This window comes from Pelodiscus sinensis, chromosome 22 (genome assembly GCF_052426305.1).
Source record: "Pelodiscus sinensis isolate ZL-2025 chromosome 22, ASM5242630v1, whole genome shotgun sequence".
NCBI lineage: Eukaryota > Metazoa > Chordata > Testudines > Trionychidae > Pelodiscus > Pelodiscus sinensis.
In genome coordinates, this window is record NC_143073.1 from 15,344,437 (window position 1) to 15,368,303 (window position 23,867).

Here is a 23,867-nt window from a genome sequence, read left to right on the forward strand (position 1 = left end):
TGCGAAGGTGTGAGATTGAGGCAAGCAGAGACAGGCACCAGGAGGGAACTTGACGGAGCTGCTGAAAGTGAGAGGAAAAAGGGGGGTATTAAATCCTATTAGTGCTGAGTGGGTGGGGGAGAGATATGGGAGATCACAGGCTGCTATGTGTCATAGCCCCTACACTAGTAAGTGATGAGGGAGATTCCTCAATGTATCCTCCCCCCGCCCCCTAACAATGCTGAGATCTGTCACCTGTCCCCCACAAACTTTCAAGGTTAATTTGTCTAACACAAAAATCATCCCCAACCCCATCCCAAACAACGGAACGGCTTGGTGGGGTGGAGAGAAGCCCTACAATAATAGATCTTTAGGTCTTTTGAGTACACTGCATGGTTTTGTCTTTGTTATTGTAGGGTCCTTTGAACTCCAGCCGTGGTCACTGTTATTGTAGGGCCTTTAAAACACAGACAGCCGAGGTCACTTTGTTATTGCAGGGTTTCTGGGGACACAGGCGGAGTGGGGGAGAGCAAACACAGAGATTCCAGGGCACAGACAGACCTATATGTCTCTTTGACCAGCACATGCACACACGCATGCATGCTTACACACATACACACACATGTGCACTCACAAATACAACCAGCCGCTAGCTCTGTTTACACAGTTGCCAAGCGACACTGTGGCCAGCCAAGAAATCACATTATTGACAACGCAGACTGGACCGAGGAGGCTTTCTCCTTCCCCATGCACCCATAGTATCAGCCCAGATGGGCCCATCTAGTCCAGCATCCCACCCCCTCCCAGGATCAGAGCCAATGGCCTCTCTCGGCAGGTTCCCACCCTCTTGGCGCTGGCCCAGATCAGGATGATGGGTCAGAAGAGGGGGGCAGGGATAAGACTAGGAGGGGGGTGCAGAGGATGGGGATACCAAAGGTGTTTCCCAGAAGACAGGGAAAATTTTAGCACATAAGTGCCCCTCCAGAGTTCATGGCAACTGACAGCCATATGTGCCCGACACCTCCACTCCAGCAGGGCAGTGAGGGCTGGTGGTTAGAGCAGGGAGGCTGAGAGCCAGGACTCCTGGGTTCTCTGCCCAGCTCTTGGAGCAGAATGGGAGTGGGTGTCACATGGTGGGGGGGCACGCACTAGAGCCAGGACTTCTGGGTTCTCTCCCTAGCTCTGGGAGGGGAATGGAGGCTGGTGGTTAGAGCAGTGAGGGCTGGGAGCCAATCTTCCTGCTGTCTAGCCCAGCATTGAAAGTTGAGCCTTTGGTTGTGCAGGTTGTTCCTCTGTTTCCCCACTGGATAACCACCCATACCCAGCAGTTCTGCATCTGTGTGTTGCTTGGGGACCTAGGGACAAATGGCTGGAACTTGAGGCCCTCTTTACTTGTGGAGCTGTGGGGCCGGGGACGCATCCCCACATGGGACATTTCACTCCTTGCAGCCACAGGGTCTTAGATCGGCTGACAGTCAGTGAGGGCAGGAGCTCCAGCCAGGGCCCCAATCCCTCATGCTGGAGCCAGTAGTCTGAGGATGAGGGAAAAAAATTGGTGTGACCTCTATTCTGATCCAGAAGTCCTGGCTTGCGGGTCCCCCCGTCCAGGGCCGACTTATTCTTTAGGCATAGTGCCTAGGGCCCACGATACTTTTAGGGGCCCATGAAAATGTTTTCATTTCTTTTAAAATCAGAAGGAAAAAAATGAACTTTTAGGGTCGAAGAAAATGTTTTAATTTTTTTCTCACATCAGAAAAAAATGAAACCTTTAGGGCCCATGAAAATCTATTAAATTTTGCCTAAAACAGAAAAAAAATAAAATGTTGAAGTATTTAAAGTTATATCAAAAATAATTTTTAATTTTTTTTTATGGAGGAAGGGGCCCACAAAGGCAAAAGTGCCTAGGGCCCACGAAAGTCATAATGCCCTCCCCCCCCCCGTTCTTACCACCAGCCCCCAGTCCCCTCCCAGAGCCAGGTAGAGAACCCAAAAATAAGGGCTGCACGGTCCCTTTAAAGGGGAATGTGACTCCTGGCCCTGTCTGGTTGCCCCTAATCCCATCTATGTGACATCAGAGGAGGTTGCTGTGGCAACCGGATGCTGCTGGAAATAGGAGACTCAGGTGGGGAGGGAAAGAAGGGGAAGGTGAGCTCTTAAAGGGACCCCTCCCCCAGCACTGAGCTGCTGCCATCTCTGAGCAGGGCAGCTGATTATCTCCCCACGGCTAATGCATCAGAGCCCACTCCTGTCTCACAAGAAGGGAGAGATCCTGGGCATCTTGCCTCACATACCCCCATGACCTTTCGAGGGACACTTATGCCAACTCCTGGCCCACTGGCACCTTCCCTCTGTCCCCCCCATTAGCGAGGAAGTGCTATTTACCCACCTCCAGCTGTGTTTGAACAGCCGCTGCCAAGACAAACCAGCCATGCTGCTCCAGACAGCAGCTCTGGGGTAGGTTTCACATGCCCAGTTGCGGGAGGGGGGGGTCAGGTCCACTTTTCCCTGTTACTGGGACGACCAGTGGAGCCAGTTGCAGGGCTGGGAACCCAGCTCATTGCAGCTCTAGGGGAGCCTCAGGAGCGTGGGTAGATTTTGCCCTGTTTGGTCCTCCTTTTCAAACAGGCACTTAATTGCCTACAGCCCCGGCTTGCTTGGGTGGTTTGTTATTGTAGGGTCTCGGCCCCATAGCCTGAGACACTGTTGTCACAGGACAGGCTCCAGTGGGCTGGGCAATTCAGATGGGTGGAAGAGGTTGTTATAATGGGGCATTATTTATATCCAACGAGGTGGGCAGGTGCTAGCCTGCCCACTGCTAAAGGCCCCTCCCCCAGCCCTGTGGTAGTGACCATTGGACCCGGTTTTCAATTAATTACAGGGGACAAATAATGAAAAACAGGGCCCAGGGTGTAGGTCAGAGGTTTAAAACAAGGGAACCAGATGGGGACACCAAGCAGAGAACCCCGGACAGCGCCCACTGCTCCTCAAAACTGTCCAAGGAGCCAGCGGACGCTGCCCAGAGGAACTCTGCCCAGATTTGTGAGACTAGGGAGCAGTCACAGAGCACCCCCTCACCCAGCATCCTCCTCCTGGTATTGTGCATAGCGGCTTCTGCCAGGGCCAGGCTGACGAGGAGGTCTCGCGACTTAAGCGGGGCCATGGCCGGGGTGTGCATAAAGGAAAATGTGTGGGGGAAAGTGTAGCCAGAAGCTCAACAACAGAATCTGGAGAAGCCAGAAAGGGGATGCAACCTGGCACATTCAAGATAGGCATGCACCAGGTTCAGACGTACAGATGTTCAAGGCAGCCATCTGGGGGTCCTGGGATGGGGGGCCATGGAAGAGGGACCCAAGAAAAAGGGACGGAGGGCTTGTAGTGGGGAGGGGGCGCGGGGCCTACTCTCCCATAGGACTCGTTGTAGGAAACTGAGAGTAGGTTGCAACATCGTAGCCTTCACCTCCTGGTGCATACGCAGGGGGTTTGGAGGATGGAGAGCCCCATGTGCTGAGCACTCGAGGATCCACCCAGTCGTCATCCCCCCAATCATAGTCTAGGAAGTCTCTGACCCTGGTCGTTTCTGCCAGGACCAACCTCCAGTGCACTGAGGGAAACTCTGCCACCTGCATCCACATTATGATAGGGCAGGGGTGGGGAACCTAAGGTCTAGGTGTCAGATGCAACTCCTGGCTTGCCAGGATCAGGACCCTGAGGCTCGGGGTTTCCCCCAGCACTGGTGAGGGGTGGGGTTTTGTTTTTTTTTGTTTCTCACTTGTGTGCAGCCCCCGACTGATTTTTTCTGTGGGTCAGTGGCCCTGACCCAAAAAAGGCCCTCACCCCTGTGATAGGGTCTTACACATGACAGTACAATCCTGTTTGTTACGGTAGGGCCTACCAGAAGGGAAGAAATCAAGGGACATAAACATAAGAACAGCTGGACTGGGTCAGATCAAAGGTCCATCTAGCCCAGTGTCAGGTGCCCCAGAGGGAATGAACAGAACAGGTAAGGCTAGGGACAGACACCAGTCCTACCCATCCTAATAGTCACTGATAAACCTATCCTCCCTCATACGAACATAAAAGGGGCAATGTAGCCCCCCAGAGGAAGGGCTAGTGGTTAGAGCACTCTGCCACAACCCACACCAGAGGGCACAAAGACAGCCCTATAGTGGGAAGGCCCCATGTCTCCTTCCCTGCCCCCCGAGCCGGCCAGATCAGAACCATTGCCCTGGCAGGAAATAGAGATAGCAGAGGAGGTAGCTGGGAAAGCAACCCTACAAATAGGATCCAGGGACAGATCCAGTCAAAACTGCCCATGCTGGCAGGTTGGGCCCCACTCTCCCCCGCAAACATAAGCCGGCACAAAGTAAGACAATAAAAAAGTTTTATGGCTCCCAACAACAAGTTGATACAAAACTGAGTGCACATGTACAGAACCTCTTCCTCAAGCAGCATCCACCCCAATTCTCCATAGCTCAGCAGCCCGCAAAACTCAAAACCAGCCCTCAGCTGCCCTTCCCTGACCTCCCACAAAGGCCGTGCCCCTGGGTCTGCAGCATCACACAGCAGGAGGGGCTGGATCGTGCCCCCCGCTCTCCCCGCACCACCATAGCTGCAAGCAGTTCTGGCCCCCAGCTGGGCGCTGCGGGTGCCCAGATCCTCCTCCTTCGTCCTCCTCGCTGCTGTCCCACGGCTCCAGGAACTCACGCTGGCCGGAGGCACTGGCCAACATGGGCAGGCTGGGGTGCAGGCTGGAACAGAGGGGAGACAGGGTCAAGAGGGCGCAGCAGCCCCTACACTCCCATCTCAGAGCCAGGGAGAGAACCCAGGCATCTGGGCTCCCCATCCATGGTACCTGATCCCATTTACGCAGTCCTGCAGGGCCTGGAACTGAAGTGCAGGTTCCAGTACTGGCTCCATGTCTCCAGTGGGGGGCTGAGCTGTGTCCCAAACAGAGACCAGACCCTCCGTGGTTCCACTCACCAGGAAGCGGCCACTCCTGTGGGGAGGAGGACACCCAATTGAGAGGCTGTAGCCGGGAGGATGGGGTGGAATTTATGACTCCGAAAGGCCCTTGGGCTTCACACCCCACTGCCAGCTGGGAGACAGGACACCAGGTTCCCTTCCAGGCCCCCAATGTCTATCTGAAGGGGCATTATTTGGGGCATTATAGTAGCAGCAAGCCACCCCATGCCAAGGGAGGAATGGACACATTGTGCCAGGCACTGCTCAGCCCCATGGCAAGTGACACTACCTGCCCCACAAAGGAAGGAGCATTATCCCTCCTCTACAGGTGGGGAAATTGAGGCACCGAGCCAAAAAGTGACTTGCCTTTGATTATACTGAATGTGTGTCAGAGCCGGGGATAGAGCCCAGGAGTCCTGGCTTCCAGCCCCCTCCCTGCCTCCCTCCAGCTCTAACCACTAGACTCCACCTCTCTCCCAAAGCCAGGGGGAGAACTCAGGAGTCCTGGCCTGCAGCCCGTGAGCAGAAATGTCGGGGCGGGAACAGGTGTTTCCCTGGCCCCACAAGCGGAGGGCATCTGCCAGGTGGGTGGGGGACACTCACGGCTCTAGGTCGAAGTAAAGGCGCTGGTTGGTGGCCACCATGCGCTGCATGGAGAACAGCACCCGGTCAGGTTGCCGCAGGTCCCAGCAGAGGATCTTGGGGTCCTGTGAGGGCAATGGGGTGGCCGTGAACCTGGCATAGTCCATTAGAGAACCCTGACACTCATCCCAAGCTCCACCCGCAACAGCCTCCCAGCCCTGCCAGGCTCTACTACTGGAGGCATTCCAGGGACCCAGACCTCACCCCCACTGATGCAAATTGGGCCCCAGAACAGCAGAATGCCAAGGCTCTGCCTCCGGCTGCTGATTCCCACCCCCAGCTCCTTTAGGCTCCACTCCCAGGCCCCCAAGCCTCTGCCCTAGAATCCACAGGCTCGGTCCCCAGCAGACTCCTGATTCACCCCCACCCCAAGTGTGACAAACTCTGCACTCAGCAATCCTGCCCAACCAAGGCTCCATCACTTCTCAGTCCTTGCCCTCCAGCCCTGCCTACCTTGCGCCCACCAGTGAAGAGGCAGGTGCCATCAGGTGAGAAGAGGGTGTGAGTAACACCACCCCGGTGGCCCTGCAGCATAGCCAGCAGCACACCCTCGGCCCGTGAGTACAGCCCCACCGTCCGGGAGTAGGAGGCGCAAGCATAGAGGGGTTGGGTTGGGCTGAAGGCGATGCAGGAGATGATACCACTTTGCCCCTGTTTCTTGGCTGTACGAGGGATAGAAGGGACAGAAAACTGAATAGTTTAAAACCAACAGGCACCCCTAGAACAGCTTTCCCACCTCTTCTGCTCAGCACCGAGCCATTGACTCTGGAACTTAGTGACGGTCAGTTTTTCCAAATGTCCATGCAGTGGTGGCCTTATGTCACCATGATGGGAGTAGAGCTGTGTCTGCGTCTGAGCCAGCACAGCCCCTTCATGTACCCTGATCACCTGAGCCATATGTTAATTCTGGACCCTAACAATGAGATGCCAGCTCCCTATTTCAACGTGGTGGGAACTGGGAATGACCTATTACGCCCCACTCCCTTCATTTACCCTGTCTGCCTGAACCTCAATAGTGTATTGCCTCTTGATCTCAATGACAGCAAAATGCCAGATCTCTATTTCACCACAGAAAGGAGGAAGTCATTCCTACATTCCCTTCAGCCTCTCCTGACCTGAAACCGCTGCTTCAAATCTTGGCAGCCCATTACGTGGGGAACTTACCGATAACAGGGATATGCCTAATGGCTATTGCACTGGAAGAAGGGGAGCTGCAGCAGTCAACACATATTCCACCCCCACAAATCCTCTTCCTAAAGTAAGTCTTGAGGTCTGTTAACTCTGAAGCCTACCAATGACATTTTGGAAGATTTATTTCACTGTGGCAGACAGCTCACGTAGAGCCTCCATTCATCCCCTCACACACACATCCAAGTTACTATGATTCAAAGTGATGACAACGTATTGGCACCTAACAACGATGACCAAGAACAATTCCCCATTTCTGTTCAAAAGCTGCAGCATCATCCCTCCCTTGATCTCTACAGGCCTCTCCTGCCCCGCCATTAACACTGAAGCCTAATGACATGTTACAAAGCCAGCACTGACGTGCCATCAGTAGGTGCGGTGCCAGGGGACACGCTCACCAAATGTTGGACGGCTCTCGCACATGCGCCCCGGGCGCTCCGTGTCGAACACCCGCACAGCCTTGTCAAACCCACAGAACAGCTGGGAGCCGTCGGGGGTGAAGCACAGAGAGTGAGCGGCTGTTAGCTCATCCTGGGGACAGATGCACAGAGAGAGGTGTCAGGACTCCTGAGTTCTACCTTGGCTCCGGGAGGGGTTGAGGCCTAGTAGTTAGAGCACAGGAAATGGGAACCAGGCTCTGTACCCACCAGGTGGTTGTAGCAGCGGAACGTGGCCCGCAGTTCCCCATGGAAAGCGTCCCACACATGGATGGGGTTGTCTCGGCTGCTGCTGGCAAAGCTGCAGGATCACAAGCGGGAAACATGAGTGTGCAGGACAGGGGGACAATGGTGGAGCCAGCGCTCCAGAGTGTGGACAGGCCACATGTCCCATTCCCCGCCCCCTTGGGCCAGACAGTCCCTGCCCAGGGCCTGATGAGAAAGGCTTGCACTCTCTCTCAGTGCAGTGGGGTAGACAGCCCGTCAGTAGGGGACGCCCTTTGCAGGCTGCAGCATTTACAAGCAGGTGGGGGGATCCGCAGAGCTCATCAGCGGGAACCAGCAATAGTCATAAACGGTGTCTCCCTCAGCCATTCGCAGCACAGGACTCTGGGAGGAGACAGACACACAGATATGGACAGTCAGGCAGCAAAAGGTGCATCACGGCATGGTGGGGCAAGAGAGAACAAACAGAGCCAGAACTCCTGGTTCTGGGGAGTGAGGACTAGTGGTTAGAGCAGGGGGCTGGGAGCCAGGACTCATGGGTTCTCTTCTTATCTCTGGGAGGGGAATTCAGGCTGGTGGGGGAGCAAGAGATTTTAATTCTTCAGACATGTAAGCCACGAGCAGACTACAATTTGGGGGAACACCCCAGCCCCTTTACCAGCTGACTAGCCCCATCCTGCCTGCCAGGACAGCTATGGCGGGGGGCCCTCCATTTAGAGGCTGTCCCCCACCCACACACCCATGGAACCAGCACAATCCCACCCCCACAGGGAGCAACTCTCCCTCGACAAGCTCCTCCTGCCCCACTCCCCAGCAGTGCCCCTCCCTCCTACCATCTCAGCCACGTCCCCCCACTCCGGGCCGTACAGCTCCACGGGCAGGTTGTAAATGCGCAGGGTGTGATCAGCGCTGTTGGTCAGGAGACAGGAGCCATCTGGGGCCCTGGAGAGAGGAAGGCAGAGCCAGGCCATCAGGGTGACCCCTCTGCCCTAGAGCTGGGGAGAAAACCCAGAAGTCCTGGATCCCAGCCCCCACTGCTCTAACCCACCAGCCTCTAGTCCCTGCCCAATGCTCGGCTAGAAATTCCCTGTGCCTCAGTTTCCCCACTCACTCTTCTGTACTGAGGGTATGAGCAGCACCCATCCCATTGTGGGAAGCCCTCAGCCCTGCCCAGCAACCAACACAAGGGGGTCCCAGTCCAGGGAGTTAGAGGAAACAATTTTGGGGCTCTGTGCTGCACTGAGAGTAGCCTATTTCCACGAGGGGGTGCTATGCCACCCACAGCCCTCCAGGGGCCTCCAATCCCAGGGCAGAGTCCACAGATATCTACCCTTCCCCAGGCCCCAGCCCAGCCACCTACCACTTGCAGCCCTTCAGGAAGTTCTCTGGCACCTGGCTGTATTCGCCCCAAGCGCCTGTCAACAGCTTGGGGGGAGCCAAGAACTCATAGCCTGGAAGGCTGGGAGGGGGAAAAGAGAGGAAGACACTGGTACAAAGGAAGCCCAGGACACCTGCTCTAACTCAAGCAGCTCCCACTGCCCTCAGAGCCAGAACCCAGACGTCCTGGCTCCCAGCCCTTACCCCCAGTTTTAATGAGCTAGTCTCTGGTTCACACAGCAGCTCAAAACACCCCTCCCCAGCTCAGCCCCCACAATCAGAACCAGATGCTCCCCGTGCCGCTGAGATCCAAGATCAGCAGCTGTATGTGTGGGGCCCCACTTGTCACCAGGTCCTTACTAGCCCTCGTCTTCCCATGCCGCTTCTTGCCCTCCATCCTCCACCGCTTCATCCCCGTCCTCTGCCGGCCCCTCACTCTGCACCCGCTCTGGCGCAGATACTGGGGGGGAGCTGTTCTGCCTGGCCAGCTTGGCAGGCAACGCTTGGGACCCGGGGTCCCCTCCAGTGGGGTCATCCACAGTATCACCGGGCATGCCCGGCTCCATAGCACAGAGGGTTCAGCTGGCAGAGCGCTCAGGGATGTCCGTCTTCTGGCTCCAGCTGGAGCTGCCAAGGGTGCCTGGGGAGTCAGTCATTCCCAGAGCGCAGGACGGGCACCTGCAGAGCCAGGCGAGAAAGAGTTAATGGTGCAGAGCAACTGCCAGAGCCTGGGAAAGAACCCAGCTGTCCTGGCTCCCAACCCCCCTGCTCCAACCACCAGCCCCCACTCCCCTCCCAGAGTTGGGGAGCGAACCTTTGAGTCCTGGCTCCCAGCCCCGCCTCCAAGACCAGGTGTCTCCAAGTTCCCGGCTCTTACCCACGATGGGACGGGGGAGGGGAGAGGAATGGCTGGATGGAAGAACCCACTGTCTAGGGGAGCGCGGAATGCATGGAAGAAACTATTCTCGGGGGGGGGGGGTGGAATAGCCCACTCTCTCCGGTGGAGGGAAGGATAGGTGGAAGAGTACACTTTGTCCTGGGGTGAGGAGGATGGAAGAGTCCAGCTATTTCGTGGGACTAGGGGAAATGGGTTGGTGGAAGAGCCCAATCTTTCCCATACGGAGGCCCCGCGGGAAGGTCCACTTTTTCCCGGGGACGTCTGGAAGAGCCCACTCCCTTAGGGAGGGGGAGGGTGAAAGAGCCCATTCTTCCTCGGGCGGGAGGGAGGAGGATGGAACAGCCCACTCACTCCTGGGGCGGAGGGAGGTGGAATAGTCCACTCTTTGCGGGAGGGCGTGGAAGAACACACTATCTTCGGGGCTCCGCCGTTACCTCCCAGCAGCACCAGAAGCTCAAGGGCTGACGGCGGCCATAGTAGCAGGAGACCCCGCCCCCTCGCACACATCTCGCGAGAGGTGCCCGGAAACGCTACAGGATCCGAACCATTAGCTCCCACGCCCCCCACTGAAATCCCGCGAGATCTCAGCCCCTGAGCCGAGCCCCGTATGTGGCCCAATGGAGGTGGAGGGCGGCTGGGGTGTGTCTATCCGGACTGCGGGGCAGCTGGATCTGGGCGTGCGGGGGCTTGGCTGGGGAGGGAGGGTGGTTGGCGCGGGGGACACAGGCCTGGGGGCCATGCAGCATCCCCTTTGGGGGGAGACATTGGTAACGTGCAATAATTGTTTTATTAGCAGGTAACAAGCCAACAGGAGAGAGCCCCCCAGTCCCAGCTCCAACCTGGGACTGTAACAGTGGGGGTGGGGGGATCTTCTAAGGTGCCACTGCAGCTCTCCGGATGCTTGAGTCCCTTTCTCCCAGGCCGGCTGAGTCCCTCCACAGCTGCCTGGATCCTTTCCCTCAGGATGCCTGAGTCCCTCAGCAGCTCCCCAGATGCCTGGGTCCCTTTCTTACAAACCAGCCCAGTTCCTCAGCTACTTCCCAGATGCCTGGCTTCCTTCCAGGCTGGTCAAGCCACCTGGGCTAGCACTGTTTGTGCTGTACCCATGTGGCTGCCAGGCATCTCTGTGGCCTTGGATTTTGTACAAAAGCCAGATGAGAACCCAGGAGTCCTGGCTCCAAGCCTCCCTCCTCCCCTGCCCCACTTCTAGTCCCCACTCCCTTCTCAGGTCCCAGAAGTTCTGGCCTCCAGCCCCACCGTTGCCAGGATTGTTCAAAGGCCTCCATGATGCAAACTCCATTTGCAACCTTCACAAAGTTTTTTTTTGCCTGGAGTTTCCTTAGTTGTATTGGTTTGTTTCAGGGCAGGTGTGCTTGTCAGCGGCCCCTGTTGGCCAGGGTGGAGTTCTGCTGCCCTCTGGTGATGAACCCCTTTCACACACTCCTGATGGGAGGTTTGGCTCCTGAATCTCTGGTGGCTGAATTCCTCTGCAGCTCCCTGGACACCAGTGTCTAAGTTCTGCCCATCCTGGCCAAATCCCTCTGCAGCTCTCTGGATGCCTGGGTCTCATGGGTGGGCCCTACAGGCGGAATAGGCCCAGGAAGGTCCCATGGGGGCTAAGGTCCAGGGATGCATTGGCTCGAGGGATGCGAAGGCTTAGTCGGTCTCCGCGCTGGAGTTGGAAAACACCTGGGGGGACATTATGGGATGTGTGTGGAGAGCCCACCTCCCAACCTGCTCAGGGACAGATCTCCCCATTCCCTGTAAATCACTCCCCCAGTGGCTGCTTCTCCCTTTTTCCCACTTGCCCCCCCCCCCAGTGGTCCTTGCCCTGCACCCCCAATAGCTGGAGCCTGCCTCCCAATGCCAAGATTCCCTCACCTGCGCTGTAACAACTGTTGTAGGCTTGCTCCAGCTCACGGGGCATGCTCTGCACACAGCGCAGCAGGATCTGCCCCGGGCCTCCGAGTGGTGCCCGCCACAGCACCTGCCCCATGGTGAATGTAGGGTCATGGAACAGCACCTGGGGGGCAGGGGAGAGGATTGGATTGGCTGTCACTGGGGAATGGGGCAGGGGACTTGTCACCTCAGGGGGGTGCCAGTTCCCATCTGACACCAGGGCAGGAAATGGCTGGCTCAGGGGAGCAGGCAATGGGGCATGGGGCCTGTCCCCTCTAGGTGATGCTGGCGCCCATCCAGCCCCAAGGCAAGGATTGGCTGGCCCACGGGGTGGGCAATGGAGTACAGGGCCTATTCCCTCTAGGTGGTGCTGGCTCCCATCCAGTCCCAAGGTAGGGATTGCTGGCTCAGGGGTGGGCAATGGGGTTTGGGGCTGTCCCCCATAGCAGGGGGCTTTTACCTGGCTGTAGATGAGGTACAAACCCGTCTTCTTCACAGTGATGTCTGGGCCACTGATTTCCAGTGCCTGGCCCTGCTGCAGGAAAGGCTGCCACCAGATCTCAGTCATGTCCCCTTCGTCTGCAAAGCAGATGGGAGGCTGTTAGTGCCCCTTTGCTCCCAGCTCCTCCTGATCTACCCTGTTGGAGCCAGCTCCCCTCCTGGGACAGGAGAAAACCTAGGAGTGCTGGCTCCCAGCTCCCTCCTGCTCTAACCCACCAGCCCCTACACCTCTCCCAGAGCCAGGGAGAGAACCCAGGAGTCTTGATTTTCAGTGTGGGTCACCCATAGAAGGAGGGTACTGTGGTAGGGTGTTGAGGGGGTTGTTGACTCACCATTGGTGGAGCAGTGGCTGGGGGCCAGATGCAGAACCGATCGTTTCCCTGGGGATAAGTTGGAGAGAGAGAGACTGTGACTTGCCAATTTCCCTCCCCATAACCTGCCCTTCCTCTCTGTCTGCTCTCCTTTACCCTAGGCTGCCAAAGCCTGGATCTGCCACTGGGAACTTAAACAGCCCTACCAGGTGGCACTTGATCCCACTGCTCACACCAAGCAGTGTGAGCCAAAGGGCTTGAAGTCTGGTGTCCCCAGAACTGCCAGGTTACAGCCCAACCTCAATGCCAGGGACTATCCCCAGAGCATCTCAGGCAGCACCACGCAAGGTCCATAGTTTCATAGAGATAATCAGTGAGGGATCCCATCTCTGCCACCATCTCAGCTTGGGGTTCCACTGTGGGAGCAGGGGGTAACAGCTCTTACCAGAAATTGACCTGAGGTCAAGAATTGGAAGCAGAATCCAAGCCTGATACCTCTGCCATCAGGGATGACTCCAGATTGAGAGAGGTGAGATCAGCATGTGGTGCTTCCCTCCCTGAGTTTGTTACTTTCCATTCTCTCGTCCTCCCCCCCCCCCCCCAGTCAGTCCCTGCCCTAGGGGCTGGATGGGAGATGGTGGTCCTTAGAGAGGAGAGGCTCTATGTGGGTCCCATCTTCTGCACACAGGGGCTGTGTCTACATTGGCATCCCTTTCTGGAAAAGGGATGCTAATGAGACACTTCGGAATTGCAAATCCGCGGGGGATTTAAATATCCCCCGCGGCATTTGCATTTACACGGCTGCCGCTTTTTTCCGGCTCGGGGTTTTTGCCGGAGAAAAGCGCCAGTATAGACGCGATTCTCCGGAAAATAAGCCCTTTTCCAAAGGATCCCTTATTCCTACTTGAAAGTACTTGAAAGTAGGAATAAGGGATCTTCCGGAAAAGGGCTTATTTTCCGGAGAATTGCGTCTATACTGGCGCTTTTCTCCGGCAAAAACCCTGAGCCAGAAAAAAGCGGCAGCCATGTATATGCAAATGCTGCGGGGGATATTTAAATCCCCCGCGGATTTGCAATTCCAAAGTGTCTCATTAGCATCCCTTTTCCGGAAAGGGATGCCAATGTAGACACAGCCAGGGAGAGGAGGACACACACACATAGATTGACAGCTGCAGCCCCTTGTCCCTTTCTCCCTCTTGCCTCCCGCCAGCCCCAGACACTGACTATGTGGCTGTCGCTGGTCCTGGTCCCTTGAGTTCTCGGAGAACCTCTTCCCTCTTTGCCGCAACAGGGTCCCCAGGAGCAGGCCTGGCTCCCCGGACTCCTGAAAGAACGACGGACAGGAGAGGGTTAACCCCGGAACAGAGCTATTGCTCTAACTCCTACACGCCACTCCCTTCCCAGAGCTGTGGAGAGAACCCACAGGAGTCCTGGCACCCAGCCCTCCTGCTCTAACCCACCAGCCCCCACTCCCTTCCCCGACCCGAGCAGAGCACCCGGGAGTCCTGGCTCCCAGCCCTCCTGCTCCAGCTGTCCCCACGCCCCTCCCGGATGTGGGTGTAGCTGGGCAATGCTCGTTGGAAGTGGAACTAAGGAAGCGAGGCCGCTTTTCAGCTCTGTAAAGATTACCCAGACCTGCAGGGCAGTTACACAATGTGCAGGGGCCCGGGGGGCGGCCTGGGTTCCCTCCCCGGCTCTGGGAGGCGGTGGGGGCCGGTTGATCTTAGCAGAGGGTGGGCGGGGAGCCAGGGCGCCTGAGTTCTCTCAGCAGATCGTGGACAGGAGTGGGGGCTGGGAGCCTTCCCCTCCCCCTTGCGGGGTTTCCCAGAGCTGTGGGTCGTTTCCTCCTCCTCCGCCCGCGCTAACGATCGGTCCGGGCTTTGCGTTTGCGGCTTCGCATGTCCCCAGCCCCGCGCCCACCCCAATGGGGGGGGGGACCCTCAGTTTTTTAACCCTTCTGGGGTCTTCCCTCGTGGAGAATAAGGGGAGAGCGAAAGCAAAGCAGCGCCTCGGATTTTCCCTGGTAAGATGCCCCCTCCTAGGGCCGGGGAGAGAACCCAGTCCTGGCACCCAACCCCCCCTCTAACCAGCAGCCCCCACTCCTCTCCCAGAGCCGGGGAGAGAATCCAGGAGTCCTCCCCCCCCATGTAACCACTTGACTCCCTTGCTCTCATAGGGCCCCCTGTGAATCGGGGGGGGGGGTCCTCACCTGAGTCACTTCTGGGGATTGGGTCTCTCCTCTCCTGGCAGCCGCCAGCTCCCCCCGCAGCCGGGCCAGCTCCCCCCGCAGGGCCCCAAGGCTGGCCTGCTGCACTGTGAGGGCCATGAGACAGGCTAGCACCCCCAGGGCTGCACCTCCTCCCAGCCACAGCGCCCCCAGAACCTGCCACCCTGAGGCTCCAGCCATGGGGGGTGAGAGTTGCCTCCCCGGTGTAGCCCCCCACCTGATCTTCCTAAGCGCACTCCCAGAGTACCCTGCAGTAGCTGCTCCCCAAAATCCCTCTGCAGCTACCCCCAAATTTCCTTGCCAGAGCTCCCACCCGTTTTCTAATGGCTTTCCCCTGAATCTCTTTACATTCTACCCTGGTGCCCCCAAAAATTCCACATCCAGAGCCCCCCCCACCTCTGTCCTAGCTGCAGCCCCAAGTTTTCAAGTTCCTGTCCAGACACTCTCAAAACCTCCCTTCCACAGCTGCCACCCCTCCCTAGTTACTCCCTTTTCTCCCTCTCCAGACACCCCCTTCAAATCTCACTCCTAGCGCCCACCTTCCCCAACTTCCTGCCCAGGTTCCTCCAAAAACCTTCCCGACTCTTCTCAAAGCCACCCAGCCAGCTCTCCTACGCCCCAAACCTGCCCCCCACCATCAAGGTCTGGGTTGGCAGAGGAGTGTGGCTGGCATCTGGGGGTGCTGCCGTTGTCCCACGCCGGTGGGGCCCTGTGAGTTCAGGGATGGCTGGTGAGCCCCTGGCTGTGTCTGGCTGGTGGCGGGTGCTGGCGTTCTGCTCTTGCGTAAGGGGATATGGGGAAGAGGGCGTGGGGCAGGAAACAGGCTGATGCCCAGGACTTCCAGCTGTATCCGTCTGCCAGCCAGGCGCTGCTAGACCCCAGTGAGGGGGAGATTGTCAAACTGATTGTCAAACGGATCTCTGTGGGTTTACTCCAAGCTCACACCCTGCATTTTTACATGCACCCCCAAGAATCCCACCAAAATCTTAATCCCTGTTTGAGTTGCCCTCAAACTCTACACTCCCAAATCTTTCCCTTCCCCTTGGCCCCTCTCAGTCCCCCCAAATCTCTCTCCAAACTTCTCCCTCTCTAGGGGTAACCCGAAGGCTCTGCCCTCCTTCTGAATTCACCCCACATTTTCAGGGAACCCCCAAACTCCTCCCCAACTATCTGGCCCCACCCTTCTTGCCATTGACCCCCAAGATCAAAGTCACCCCTTGATTTCCATACCCCTCCCCCCCCGTCCAAGTTCTTGCCTTTATTTGTATATGTATAGGAAGGATGAATGCACTTGGCTGACTGGGTTTTGGCAACAGCTGGGAAATGGTCTCCTCCCTCCCAGGAATGGAATAGAACCCAGGAGTCCTGGCTCTCAGCCCCTCTGCTCTAACCCACCAGCCCCCACTCACCTCCCAGAATCAGGGAGAGAACTGGCTCCCAGCCCCCGCTGCTATTCCTGCACTGGTGCTCCCTCTACCCCACATCTGCCAGTGCTCCTCAAAACACTCATGCAGCTTGTTACACGGGGGCCCCTCACCTGGCATTGAAAGGCAGCCACTTCTGGGGTGGGGCAGCTGTTGAGAAAGCCTGAACAGTTTTTCTCAGGAACTGAACTCTGTGACAATCGGTTTGTTCTAGTGAGAACACAAGATAAACACCTGCTTCCTGACCCAGCCACCCACGCGGCTACTGCTCTGGCAGACTGATCAATCACATCCTGATGGCCTTCACTCCACAGGTTAGAAGCGAGGAGCCCTGGTGGGGCTAGGGCAGCAGAAGGGTGATTGACCAAGGCAGGATGGGGAGCTGAGGCCTGGCAGAGCAAGGCAGGTCACAAGGGGGTGTATGTCATGGGGTGAATTGATGGTAGAGGATGTGCGGGGAGGGCTGGCCAGCTTCATGCCGTGTAATCCGCTGAATGAACCATGTTTGTCAGCATACCTGCCCGGTGCCACCCACTACTAGCCAAATGTAACTCTGCCTCAGTGTTCCCCCCTTTTGGCCTCTGGTCTAGTAAGTCCTGCACGAAGGCTTTCAAAAGAAAAGCCACACCTACAATATGTTCCTCCACATTTCTGTGGGGTCTGCTGCCTCCTCCCTCAGCTTCCTGTTCTCCCAGCACCTGTCATCTAGAATTCTGCCTCCCTCTGGGCAGCGCTTGCCAGCAGCTATCTGTCTTTGTAAGCTGCCCTGTTGGGTAGCTGGCCATGAATCCAGGTGACTTGGATTCCACTCTCCTTGTACTAGGTTGTCACCTTGGGACAAACTGATTCATGGCTGGTTTCAATTCATTGCTTGACAGATGGCCTCCCACTGCGTAGACCAGGGGTCAGCAACCTCTCAGAGGTGGAGTGCTGAGATTTGACTTATTCACCTCTACGTATGGGTCCGAGTGCCAGTGATACTTTTTAAAGTCAATGATAGTCCTACTTACAGCAGCTTCATTAATAAAGATGAAGATCTTACCTTTGAGTGCAGGGGTCAGCAGTCTTTCGGAAGTGGCGTACCAATATTTAACTTACTGACTGATCTGTGTGCCGGGGGAGGAGGGGAGGCAAGGACAGGCTGGATATGGTGACCATATTTTCTGAACCAGTTGCAGCTAGGGAGAACGGTTTAATTTAAATTATGAAACAGATTAAGTGTTTTAACTTCCTCATGTTGGTTTATCAAACTTCATTTTAAATAAAATAAAACATTATGTCCAACACAAAAGGTTTCCATGTTTTCTTTATTTATGGCAGGAGTGGGGAACCTTTTTTGGGTGGGGGGGTCACTAACCCACAAAAAGAACCAGTTGGAGACCACATCAGTGAGAAGCAAAGAAAAAAACCTCCTCCAAAAACCCCCAACCCTCATTGATGCGTGTAGCCAGACAGACTGCCCTCCCCATCTCATCCATCTTATTTGCCTCTCTGAAGCATACAGGGCAGAGAAGGAGCAGTAAAATCAGCATAGTCTATGCTGGCTCATCTGATCCTGAGAAGCTGGAAAAAAAAACAGATATGTGGAGAGAGAGCGATTAAGTCAATAAGCTGGCCTTGAGGCTGCGAGAACTGCCCCGGCTGGCACCCATGTTGATTCGAACACACACACAGTCCCTGGGAGAGGAATTTCCCACTGAGAAAAGAATCCCCAGTAATTCCAATTTAGTTATCGCTCTTACAAGTGTAAATTAAGTTCACAACTCCCTTGTAAGAAGTGGTCTCACAAAAGACAGACCAGCCCCATTTGGCATGACAGATAAGAAAGAGAAATACGTGACCCCATGAGTATAAAAGATGGGTCCAGCACACACTCACTTGGAGTGTCATTCTACCCTCTACCTGCTGGTCGGGTTAGGTGTTTGACCTCCCGAGGTTCTATGGGGACGCCCACCTCGTATTTTTGTCTTTCCTAGGAATTGAGGGACCGGCCCTGGCCTGACATGCTGGAGTCGAGAGGCACAGAAGGGGGTAAAAATTGTACCTGGATGTGGTCCTCTGTCTTAAGTGTACACATAGAAAGAGTAAGCTGTTACTTGGTACCATTATTTCTATTTTTCTATCTTCTTTGTAACCATTTTTAAGATCTATACTTTGCTAGTAGTTAAGAAATAGAACAATAGCCATTGCAACCATATGATTTATAAGCTTCCTCAAATAAACCTGTAACTGTTTAAGCTTTAACCTGACTCCTTCAGTTGCTGTAATAGAACCAAGCACAATTTAAAAGAACTTCAGCCAGTCATAAAGGGACAGATATAGGGAGAGCTTGGGCGTTTGGATTTGTGTCACACCCAGGTGGCAAAATCCGTTGGGGCGCTTCTCAGCCTCCCCGAGGCTGCCCACTGCGAAGGAATTATGAATTCTAGCAGCTGAAATCTGAAGTGTAATAAGCTCTTCCTGTACACTTATTGGGGCGCCCATCAACCTCTTCCAGGTTGCCCACTGCAAGGGACCCCGGTCTCAGCAGTTGAAGTCTCGGGTGTATAGTACACACACACACACCACTCACTGCCCTGACCGTCAGCTGACAATGTGGCCCCCAACTGAGACACCTCACTCATCTGGTGCCCCAGCCTCATGGGGTGAGGGGAAAGAAAGGGGGATTGAGGGTCAGGGCTTCCCATAGAGGGAGGGTGTCAGAGCAAGCTGTGGGTGTGGGGTCTTGGCAGGGGGACACGAGTGAGGGGATTGAGGTGGGGTGAGGTCTGGACATGAGGGGGGACCTTACCTGGCTTTGTGCCCCCTTGCTGCAACGGCCGTGGCCAAACTGTCCTGGGCTGCCCCAAAGGGAGGCCCCGCTGCTGCTACCAGGGCCCACATGGTCCGGGGCCAGTCCTGACCCGCATGGCCGCAGCAGAAGTGCCTCCAGTCCTGGCTGAAGTGCCACTGAGAAGCCTCAGCCAGGGCTGGCCTGAGCCATTCGTGCGCCCCAGGAGCGTGGCACCACCCCCGGGAGTGCAGCGCATGTGCGGCTCCATCCCTGCCCGATCTGGCAGCCCTGCGCGGCACCCCCTACAATGGGGCGCCCTGGGTGGGAGCCCAGTCAGCCCGTAGCTTGGGCCGGCTCTGGCCTCAGCCCCAGCGTTGCCTCCTTCCACCACAACCTAACATACTGCAGGGATGAGGGAGCACTCTCCAGCAGCTGTGCGCGGGAAGAGTGGCGGGGCTGAGCTCCCTCCCACGTACCATTGAAAATAGCATACTGTAGGTTGCTGATCCCAGCCATAAACCACTCCTTTCCAATCCAGCAAAACCAAAGGAGCAACTAAATGTATTGTGAGATCTGAAACTGTAGAAAGCCACCGCCCAAGATATGTTTGAGCGGGCGCTAAACTCTACGGATGCATGGCTTTCCCTGCAACCAATGGTTAAAGGAGGGGCAGGGAATCTTTTTTGGGTAGGTGGCCACTGACCTACAGAAAAATCAGCTGGGGGGGGGGGGGCGCACACAAGTGAGAAGCAAAAAAACCAACAAAACCCTTCATTGAGGTGGCCCCCAACTGAGACACTCCCCACATTCCCCTTGCCCACCAGAGCCTTCGGAGGGCCCAACCAATATATTTTGGGTGCTCCAGCCCTTCAATTAGCTGGGGGGCTAGAACACCAGCTCAGGCTCCCCAATGCCGGGGGGGGCCTCTCAGCCTTGGGGGACCAGATCCAGGCAAGCCAGGGGCCATATCTGGCCCCCGGGCCTAAAGTTCCCCACCCCAGGTTAAAGGCATGGAATAAGGGGTCTCTTGTGTTGCCATTGGGTACACATGACAGACAGAAAGCAAGGGAGGCAGGTGGGGTGTCCGGAAAGGCATTTATGAGAGAGCTCGCTGGGGCACAGGACCGGGCAGAAAAGCAGGCCTGGGGATTGCTGAGACGGGAAACCAGTTGGAGCTGTTGGTCTCAGCCATGGGTAGGGAGATGGGCCAGCGTTGACCGTTCATGGTAAAATAAACAGGATTATGCCAAAGAAAAAATGTGAATCAGACCATGCATTTCTTCTCCGCAGAATGCCCCTGGTCGCCATTTAGGTCTGGGGAGAGAACCCAGGGCTTTGTCTACACTGGCATGATTTTCCGAAAATGCTTTTAACGGAAAACTTTTCCGTTAAAAGCATTTTCGGAAAAGCGTGTCTAGATTGGCAGGATGCTTTTCCGCAAAAGCACTTTTGTGGAAAAGCTTCCATGGCCAATCTAGACATGGTTTTCTGCAAAAAAGCCCCGATCGCCATTTTCGCGATCGGGGCTTTTTTGCGGAAAACACTACTGTGCTGTCTACACTGGCCCTTTTGCGCAAAAGTCTTTCAGAAAAAGACTTTTGCCTGAACGGGAGCAGCATAGTATTTCCGGAAAAGCACTAACGATCTTACATGAGATCATCAGTGCTTTTCCGGAAATTCAAGCGGCCAGTGTAGACAGCTGGCAAGTTTTTCCGCAAAAGCAGATGATTTTGCGGAAGAACTTGCCAGTCTAGACACAGCCCATGAGTCATGGCTCACACCTCCCCGTTTTAACCCACCAACCCTCACACCTCTCCTAGAGCAGAGGAGAGAACCCAGGTGTCCTGGCTCCCAGCCCCCTACTTTAACCACTAGACCCCACTTGCATCCCAGAGCACCCAGGCCAGCAATTCCTCCATAGGCTGATGTGAGGTGGATGTCACAGCCAAGCTCATGTTAGTTTAACTCTTTTTTAATAAGTTTCTGCTTTAAAATACTTTGTGTCCCATGTGCCCCTCCTCCCCCCCATGCTGTGTGTGCGCGCGTGTGTCCCCTTTGTGGGTGGCTGTCCATCGCCATTGCTGGGAGAAGTTCATTGGTTTGCTGCAAGACCCCCGCCCACCGTGAGGCAGTGGTGGTGCTGGCATGGTGTTATTGGCTGCCTCTGCTGTTAGGTGGTGGGTGAGACAGGCAGTCTGCCTCCTGGCGGACGCAAAAGATAATGCACTCTCCCAGCCAGGCTGTGGGTGTTTCTTTGCACACTCTAGTGGCTGCAATGGGTACTGCATGCTTAGCCAGGCAAAACTTAAAAAACAAAGAATAGTCCTGCAGCACCCTAAAGACTAACAAAAAAGCTGTAGATGGTATCATGAGCTTTCCTAGGTACAACCCACTTCTTCTTTCCATGTGCCCCCTGGTGGCCACAATGGTACTGCAGCTTGAGCCAGGAGGCAGGTGTTTCCCTGTACCCCTGCTGGCTGCAATAGGTACTGCACCCTCAGCCAGGTGAAGGGTGTTTCCTTGCACCCAGTGGTGACTGCAACTATGCCCCCCAGCTTGGTTCCAATAGTCCCAAGGTGATGTGCTCAGCATTTGGGACAAGAAGTGCAGGAGAAGCCGTCTTTAAAAATCGTGAGGAGGGGGATGGAATCGGCCTGAGGCACCAGGGTTTCCCGGCCCAACTCTCCTGGTCCCACAGCACGCTCTAGAGATGGGGCCAAGCACCAAGACCGTGGGATACAGGAACAGTCCTGTGCAGTTCTCCCATAGCTGGGGAGCGAACGTAGGAGTCCTGACTCCCAGCCCCTTCCTGCTCTGGCCACTCAACACCACTGCCCTCCAGGAGTCCTGCTCTGCTGGCCCAGGCTCAGTGCACCTGGAAGAGCCCGAAGAAGGTGAGGTAGCGCTCGGCCTTCAGCCTCACATTGGGGATGGTGCGGATGCTCAGGATAGAGGGTGGCTGGAGCAGCAGCAGTCCAGAGACCTGGCAGACCCGCAGCTCAGGGTCATGTGGGCCAGCACTGGTTGGGGGGAACTGCTCCAGGCAGCGCAGTGCCAGCACCCCGTCCACCACCACGTCCAGCTTCATGTACACGGTCCGGCCCTCGTTGAAATGCACCTGCCAGGAGCAGAGGAGGTGAATAGAACCCAGGTGTCTGGGTCTCATTCCCCACCCCCCGCTCCAACTGCTAGTCCTCAGTCCCTTCCCAGCACTGGGGACTTCTGGCTCTCAGCCCCCTCGCTTCAACCCCCATTCCCCATGCCCTTCCTAGACCTGGGGAAGAACACAGGAATCCTGGCTTCCAGCCCTGCTAGCCTGGCTCTGTTCCCCTATCTCCCACCCTACTCAGGAAACCCAGGCATCTGGCTACCCCTCACCTGGCAGTATAGGTAGTACAGGCCTCTCCGGACTACGGCAAATTCTCCTTTGGCTGGATTGTAAGTCAAGGGGCTTGTCACATTGAGCTGCGTCTCTGCCCAGCCCTGGATCGTCCCATCAGACCCTGGCATGGGGCGGGGAGGGAGACACAGAAGAGGAGAGCTCAGCAGGATGTGGGAGGCTGGTATATTACATGCTATCACCCCACTTCTTCAAAGCCAAGAACTGTCCTGGCCTACTCCCGCTCTGTCAATGCCTCCCACCCCAATGCCTCCTCTGTCCTCCACCTTGATGTATTCCCCTTGATGCACAGGGTTCCCCCTGTTGACTGCCCCCAGAACTGCAGGGAGCCAGGGCCAGAGGGTATATAGTATATTGGAGGGACAGACCAGGTCATGCTGGTGCAGGAGGGGCACTGTATATGCAAGAAAGCACAGCACCAAATGAAGGAAAAAATCTGAAATGAACCAAACAGTACCACAGAACCTCTTGAATCAGGGGGTTTCCAAACTTTTTGACATGGGGACCAGTAAATCCATTCACAAGCTTTCGGAGGACCGGTAACATTCATTTGCATATTTGCATATTCATTAAGCAAATTACAAATATGCAAATACGGTGGTTTTGGTCCTCCCAAAGCCCCCAGAGCCAGTTTTAGCAAAGCTTTTGCTATGGCCACCCACAATATTCTTACCAGCAAGTCAAGGGAATATGGATTGAAAAAATGGACTGTAATCCAATAAAACCCTGCACCCCCACATCATGTATTGAAAAGGGGCTCATTTATTTTCAGAAAGCTGACACCATCTTTGCAATTTTTTATCCATATTCTGATTCCGGATGGTGAATGCACCAGGTTCTCTCCATTCGGACACATTGCCGTGCTTTTAAACCTCAGTCAGCAGTGGGGATATTTAAAAGGCACTGCTTTTACATTTGTATTCAGGATCTGCGTGCACCCTGAACTGTCCTGCTCACTGCTGGCCGATTCTTCCCCCCTCCCCCTCCCCCTCCCCCTCCCCCAGCCCCGCTGTCCCCACCAGCCGATTCTCTCCCGATCTCTCCTGGCCCAGCCCCACTGCTCCCGCCCCCCCAGACAGCCCTGCTTCTGCCAGCCGGTGTCCCCCCCCCCCCACGATCTCCCCTGGACAGTTCCACTGCCCCACCCCAGCCCTGCTTCCGCCGGCCAGTTCCCCAGCCAGCCCCGCGGTCTCTCCCAGCTAGCCTCACTGCCCCCGCGAGCCGGTTCCCTCCCCCGCGATCTCCCCTGGCCAGCCCCACTGCTTCCACCCCCCCAGCCAGCCCTGCTTCTGCCAGGCGGTTCTCCCCCCCACACGATCTCCCCTGGCCAGCCCTGCTTCTGCCAGCCAGTTGTACCGTCCCCCCTGCAATCTCCCCCGGCCAGCCCTGCCCCATGATCTCCCCCAGCCAGCTTCACTGTCCCCGCCAGCTGGTTCCCACCCCTGCGATCTCCCCTGGCCAGCCCTGCTTCCGCAGGCCGGTTCCCCTCCCTATCTCCCCCGGGCACCTCCACTGCCCCGACCCTGCTTCCCTGTGGCCCATATCCAACCCCTCCTTCCCCCTCCACAGCCAGCAATAAGAGCTCACCTGGTAACCCTCACTATGCCTCTGCCAGGAGCCTGAA

General features: G+C 56.1%; 2 protein-coding genes across 5 annotated transcripts in view; both read right to left on the bottom strand.

The window, feature by feature from the left end:
• Positions 1-4,346: 4,346 nt before the first annotated feature.
• On the bottom strand, positions 4,347-10,267 carry WRAP53 (WD repeat containing antisense to TP53). 4 transcript variants are annotated; one of them, XM_006112141.5, is made up of 11 exons: positions 10,143-10,267; positions 9,171-9,488; positions 8,794-8,892; positions 8,267-8,375; positions 7,729-7,817; positions 7,419-7,509; positions 7,170-7,302; positions 6,037-6,245; positions 5,545-5,648; positions 4,832-4,975; positions 4,347-4,727 (listed from the first exon to the last, which is right to left on the bottom strand). In XM_006112141.5, exons 2-11 carry the CDS (start codon positions 9,374-9,376, stop codon positions 4,535-4,537), a joined length of 1,377 nt encoding a protein of 458 aa, XP_006112203.1. In that variant the 5' UTR covers positions 9,377-9,488; positions 10,143-10,267; the 3' UTR covers positions 4,347-4,534. The 4 variants fall into 4 exon arrangements, with proteins under 4 accessions (XP_006112203.1, XP_006112205.1, XP_006112204.1 ...); XM_006112143.5 differs by having other exon boundaries at positions 10,060-10,203; XM_006112142.5 differs by lacking the exon at positions 10,143-10,267 and adding an exon at positions 9,688-9,963.
• A 209-nt stretch (positions 10,268-10,476) lies between these two features.
• LOC102454093 (uncharacterized) overlaps positions 10,477-23,867 on the bottom strand; it is a 32,077-nt gene continuing 18,686 nt past the window's right edge. Inside the window, exons 7-14 of the mRNA XM_075908294.2 lie at positions 22,222-22,346; positions 21,713-21,961; positions 14,629-14,997; positions 13,644-13,743; positions 12,441-12,488; positions 12,068-12,186; positions 11,590-11,731; positions 10,477-11,397 (exon numbers count right to left, since the gene is read on the bottom strand). Coding sequence (XP_075764409.2) covers positions 11,288-11,397; positions 11,590-11,731; positions 12,068-12,186; positions 12,441-12,488; positions 13,644-13,743; positions 14,629-14,997; positions 21,713-21,961; positions 22,222-22,346 — 1,262 coding nt within the window. The 3' untranslated portion in view covers positions 10,477-11,287. The remainder of the gene's footprint in view (positions 11,398-11,589; positions 11,732-12,067; positions 12,187-12,440; positions 12,489-13,643; positions 13,744-14,628; positions 14,998-21,712; positions 21,962-22,221; positions 22,347-23,867) is intronic.